Source organism: Anser brachyrhynchus (assembly GCF_964034855.1).
Source record: "Anser brachyrhynchus genome assembly, chromosome: 18".
NCBI classification, from domain to species: domain Eukaryota; kingdom Metazoa; phylum Chordata; class Aves; order Anseriformes; family Anatidae; genus Anser; species Anser brachyrhynchus.
Window position 1 is genome coordinate 7,500,587 of NC_137711.1, and position 6,027 is coordinate 7,506,613.

General features: G+C 43.1%; 1 protein-coding gene across 11 annotated transcripts in view; it reads left to right on the plus strand.

Moving 5' to 3' along the window:
* LLGL2 (LLGL scribble cell polarity complex component 2) overlaps positions 1-2,296 on the plus strand; it is a gene marked incomplete at its 5' end in the record, with an annotated part of 33,934 nt that extends 31,638 nt beyond the window's left edge. For 6 of the 11 annotated variants that reach the window (XM_080560821.1, XM_080560813.1, XM_080560823.1 and 3 more), the window contains 4 exons: positions 45-87; positions 323-380; positions 817-878; positions 1,615-2,296. In XM_080560821.1, coding sequence (XP_080416947.1) covers positions 45-87; positions 323-380; positions 817-870 — 155 coding nt within the window. In that variant the 3' untranslated portion in view covers positions 871-878; positions 1,615-2,296. The remainder of the gene's footprint in view (positions 1-44; positions 88-322; positions 381-816; positions 879-1,614) is intronic. The other 5 variants (XM_080560816.1, XM_080560817.1, XM_080560818.1 and 2 more) reach the window with 5 other exon arrangements.
* Positions 2,297-6,027: the final 3,731 nt, after the last annotated feature.

Here is a 6,027-nt window from a genome sequence, read left to right on the forward strand (position 1 = left end):
ATCTCCACTGGCTTGCCTCATTGCTTTAACTCTCTGCTTTCCAGAGGTCCTGAAGGAGATCCAGAGTACTCTGGAGGGGGGCAGAGGGTGAGTATCAACTGACTGCTGTTCCTAATGGGTAGGGATGGCAAGGGAGGGCCTTTCTAGTGAAAAGAGGGGGAAGTCCACCATGATGGTAGTGTTCCTTGTGCTGGAATCTGGTCATGTATGTGTCCCACAGACTATCAAAGTGAAAATAATGAGAGATGCAGGTTCTCTTTCACGTGTTGTCCCTTTACTTTTTTTTTAATGAATAATGCTTTGTCTCTTTCTCTCCGAAAAGCAGGAGAGATCACATTCCCACATCCCAAAGGAACAGGACTCTGAGTGTTCGCATACAGGTTTCTATTTGTGTCAACCCGTACTGATCTAAGGGCAGGCCACACGGGCTTAGTTGGCCGAGGATGGGACTTCTGTAGTTTTAATCCTGTCTTGACACTGTCACTTGGACGTGTTCAGTATCTCTGCTCCCATTCTGTCTATACAGTAAAGCTAAACTACCACCATGGGTGCGGGGCTTTATCTTATCTCCCTAGAGTACTGATGTTCAGGTGACAGGGGCTACGGAAGTGGAGACAAAGGACTACTATTTCCAACGGATGCAGGAAGCTTGGTGGGATTGGTAACTGCTGGTGTGTAAGGATAAGTGACTGCCTGACATGCTCTGCTCTGCGCACTTCCTCTGGACACTACCTAATCCTGGTCTTCTATCAGCAGCTGGGAGTGGATGGCATGGTACTGCATTGTGATAATGAATCTTCCCTTGTGTCATTGCAGGAGCTATGCAGAAAGAAATTTGGCAAGAAGTCCATTAGGACATGGACTAAGTAATGGAGGAGGTAGGTGAGGCTAAAGATATTTCAGGCCAAGTGAAATAGCCAAAGGAAAGAGAAGGTAGAATAAAATTTCTCATAAAAATCAGCTTATTTAAAATGGGCTGTGATAGTGCAGAACTCTGGTCTGAATTTTCAGGCTGGGAATCCGCTGGCTGTATGATGTAGTACCACTGTTCAGCACATTACATGCCTCATAAGTAAATCTGCTGCACCAGTTGTAAAGGAAGAGAGAAGAATCCTTTGAAGGCTCCTCTGTGACTCTTAATCTTACCATAAAACTATCCTGAAAGGTAGTCATTGCTCACAGCAAAAATCTGTTGGGACTTACTAAGGACTCCCAAATATATGGGTGCCTTCACTAAGCACAACAGGATGTACAGAATTCTGTGCTGCTGCTTTTTACCCTTTTACCGTTCTCTGTGCTTGAAAAAGTGTATGAATAGTGACCACAGCAATATGTGAGTCTATATTAATTCCAAAAACCCGTGGGCAGAATATGGGAGTAGAGGGAAGGGAAGGTTATGATGTAAGAAATGGTCTTTCAAAATAAGCCCACATTTAGTGTAGGGGTGTGTGTGAAGATCTGCTTTGTTAGAGCTTTTGGGCCCAGTGAGAGTTCTTGCAGTTAATGGATTGATACGCATCAGTGGGCCAAATACTGGTTTCTCTCATTAGCTGTCAAATTCTGTTTTCAAAAATTATTATATTCAAAAACTGTTGTTATTCTTATACCCCACAGCAGATTGACCAGAATTCATCAAGGACTTTCCTGGCATTGGATTGCGTGCCATAACACTACTGATTGGGCAAACCGTCCCTGGGGAGAGGGCATCATTGCTCCTGGCATCGCAGGCTACTGAGCTGCAACTTGCATGCATATGCATGCTTGCCTCTGCCTCCCCTTTTAGTGCCTCATTAGACATCTCCTCTTGGAGCCCGCCTTGCGTTAGGACAGAAGTGGATTGCCAGGTCTGATGCACCACAAGCCTCTGAGTACATCTAACTTTTAAATGTTTGCACATTTCTCTTTTCTACTGGGCTGGGTTTTAAATTATAAATGTTACTGCCTTGGTGCAGGATTTTAATAAACGCACACTGTTACCTCCAACTGGTTTAAAATTATTTTTTGTACAATTTTTAAAAATCATATGGGTATTTCAGTTTTAACAGAAACATTTTAGAAATTTACTTTAAAAAAACAAAACATTAAATAATATATGCTAGATTCCTGTGACTGCTGTATGTGGTATCTGAATGAGTAACTTTGGTTTTTATTTGTTATGGTACTGTTAACTGGCTTTATGGATTTGAGTAGAATCTATTTTTGTAGACATTCAAATCAGAGGAAGACTAATTGAACTTGATTTTGTTTCAACACTATGTTGCTTTTTTGAAATAAAACTCTGAATTCCCTTTTGTGATCCTTGTCTGCTCTCATATCTATTCTTTCCATCAGCAAATTTTTTGGTACAGGCAACAGGCTCATGACCACTTACCTCTTGAAGAAGGTGGAGCTGTTCTCTGAGCTGCAGAGGCAATGAACGCTGCTGTAGATTAAGTGTCCTCATTAAGCAAGGTGGCTGCTTGGAGAAGGTGCACACGGCAAGCAAGTTGGATATATCACAGTCCTGCAATTCATACATCATGTTGCCAGAAAAGAGCACTGGTTCAGATAATAGTCCCTGGAAACTCATCTGCTAGCTTGTCCTGAAGTAACTTGGATGATAATGGCACAGAAGGGAGGAAAAGTTGATCTGGCAATGTTTCTGTACTAGGCAGCCATTGGATTATGAATTGAAGCTGGTGAAACTCCACATAGACCGGTTTAGTAAACTTTAAAATTTTGGTATAGAAACACTAGTTTGTTCCTTTGTCCCTGACCTAATGCTACTTTCCTCTTTTCCAGCTAAGAAAGAGAACAGTATTTCCTGTAACTTGCTTGTAGTACAATGTAAGTCAGTGAGAAAGAAGGTTAAATCCTCCCAGACTGTGTGCTGAGCTGTTGTCCGTGGCATGCTTTGGAAACCTGTCTCTGGAAGCCCTCTTTAGGCTCTGTTTTTATCTTCTTGAGCAAGGCGGAGTGATCACTTATTTTCTGGAGTGCTAAAGTGGCACTTCCTATCCTGCAGGAGAATATGGTTGTAGAGTTTCTATTGTTCAGGTGAGGTTTCAGGCGCTCTTCCTTCTAGGAGTACTGTTATCTCCTTTGAGACCTAATTTATCTTTAAGGTTTTAGAGAGCCTACCATCTGACTCGCTGGGGTCTGACAAACTAGATTCCATTTCCTTATTTCTACTAGCTTCATTATTTCCTTGTCTCTATTGCTGCAGGATTGAGGCTAACAGAAAGGTGGCCTGCTCTTTTCCACTTCTTGTGCCAGATGTTAATGCTGCAAATTTATAGGAAGTTATGATTTAATCAGCAGCGTCTGAGCTGGTGTGATCATGTGCATTGCCCTGGTTGCACCCAGCTGCTCCTTTCTGCTCCTCACAGATGGACTGATTCTAATGCCTTTTCTGAGTATTTCATTTGTTGGCAGGCTTGGGGAAAGTGACATGGCAGCACTGCTCAGAAAGGTCAAAGCAGTTCATGATGTCTCCCCTTTCTTGCCCACGTTGCTTGAAAAATTCACTAAGTCCCCTATTGGACAAGTCACAATTCATACCCCTTAGTGAATTTGGTTTTAAAAATAAAACAAACTTTACATATCTGAGCTTCTCGTTATTTTCTTGTAAGCACAAGCCAGTCTATTAATGGGATTGCAGCTAAGGTAAAATAGAGGAGTGAGGAGTAGGTTAGGTTGTGTGCTGAAGTATGGGACATTCTTACTAGCAATACTTATTTGAAAGCTACAGCTGAAGGATTCACTGGAATAAGCTGCTTGGCTTATTGTTGCAGGCAGAGGCATTAAGAATCCTTTATTAGAACTGCCATGCCTAAATGCAGAAGAAAGAAAAGGAGCAAAGCAGGAGAAGACTGGAATTCATATGCTGTGTTTTCAATGGTATTCTGAGCTGAGGAGAGGGTGGAAAGACTCATGTGATATTCAAAATCAGGCTGGATTATTTTGTGCTGTCAGAAAACCCCAACCAAGTAAAATCAATGATAGGATGGGTTGTTCATGAAGGACACATTCTTTAATGAATGTCTGTAAGCAGACTGTGAATGCAATAAGGGGGAAAAAAATCCCTCTGTACCTCTCCCCTTCAGGAATTGCCTTCTGAGTCTTGCTGTTACCATTAGTCTGCCTGTCAGCTGACAGTAGTAATAATAGCTCGTTTCTGATCAGAGGTTTCAGCTGCTGCCAAACTCTTTGAGTTTTGTGCCCACCTCTAAGTTTCACTTGAACTGCTTGTCTGGGATCTCTGTTAGCAGCTTGCTGTCTCCAAGAGCTAATGCTTAATGCTTGGAAGCACTCAGAGGGCTCATTGGCCCTGATTAACTTTACTGCCAGTCAGGCTTTGGCAGTGCTCTCACCCTCTTGTGCTCCATGCAGTCTTTGGGATCTGGCATCGTATAGTGCCCCTTCACTGCAGGAGCTGAGCTGCTGTTAACAGTGGCTGCCTGTGCTTGAAAAAATTTCTCCTTATAGCTGTGCTGGCAGCATGTCCCCTGGCCCTTACGGACCTGCTTCTCTGCAGAGGTGAAAGTTGTGTACCCACAACTAAAGAACAGTCCAAATTTTCCACATCTGAATACAGCTGTTTGTACCTGGTATGGGATGCTGTTTTATAGTAGCCTGTGTTTCAGGTCATAAGCTTCCTTGTAATGTGAGCTCTTTCATAGGGTTGCATATTTAGTGCCCAAATTCGCTGGTTCTAGAAAATCTTGGCAAGGGGCTCTTTTTCAATAGTAAAGCAGACTTCTTCAGATACTTAGCAACTGAATCTTTGCTGAATTTGTCTAACAATTCCATAAAAAGTACTTTTCCTTCCAGTATTATGTTCTTCTCATTGTAGTCATAAGGCCTAAGGCAGGTCTGGTTAGTGAGAGAATGAAATTTTTCACAGCTTAATTGGTCTGTTTCTTAGAACCTATGGTTTGTATCTATTGCAGCTAGAATAAATGTATGCCTGGTTGGTTGCCTAAATTCAGCTTGCAGAGGATACCCTTGGCTCCATTGCCTCATGGATTGAGATATTCTTAAGAGCAGGACTGTGATCTGGTGTTGAATTGGCATGGGAGAAGAATGAGACACTGTTTAGTGGGGAAATGTTCTTCTTGGAAGTCCAACAGCCCTTCCTAAGGGCACATTTGACTTGGTGATCTCTTTCAAGAAAAGGCGGAGACTGTGTTGCAACTGTAGCTGATTCACTGAGGTAAACCTCAGTGGGAGGACTATGGATCCTTCAATAGCTGTCACAAGTTGTTGGTCACAGAAAACTGACAGCTGCAAGCCCATGTGATCGGATTATTTCCACATAGTTTATCAACCTCCTTAGTCATGATGGCTGTGGGGAGTTTGACAAGCTTCGCACATATAAGAGGACCAACAAATTCTTATGCTGTAGCAGGAGGATAGCCCTTGAGATCATCCTACTGTTGATTAATTTATGTCCCAACTATTGTATGGGTGTAGAAATGGTCCCTCTCAAGCACAGTGCTTTTAAAAGTGCCTTGGGTAGTGGTTTCTGGATGAGGAAAAGCCTTTCCTTTGTGTTGTGCCTGTGGAGATGGGCAGGCTGAAAAGCCCTGGCTTTCTCGGGTGGCAGCTGCAAATTCCACAATACTACTAAATGATTGTGGGTAGAGAAGATTGTTTTCCCACCCCTAACTAGTTTATCCTGTACTTAGTCTTCTCCACAGCATGGGAAGTAAGTTACTGAAGTAAATGCTTTTCTCAGCATGTGCAGTTGCCTTCCACTGACTGACTGAGTGTAGCTGCAATGCTGAGTAGGCTTAAGTCTCAGTAAAAAGCTGAGGCCCTCAGCAGAGGGCTATATTTCTTCCCTTTAAGGTGGATGCTCCACAGCCTCCCTCCTGGGAGGTGAGTCTTCATTATTTTTGATGTTTTTCTGTCACGATGGGTTCCTAGAGCTGAAGGGCCGAGCCTCCCTTCTCACAGCTGCTTGCAAGGACCCTGCTGTCTCCTCCCGCTTTGCAGGAGCGAAAATTTCGGCTTGGGAGCTACCTACTCCATTCCCAGTCGCCC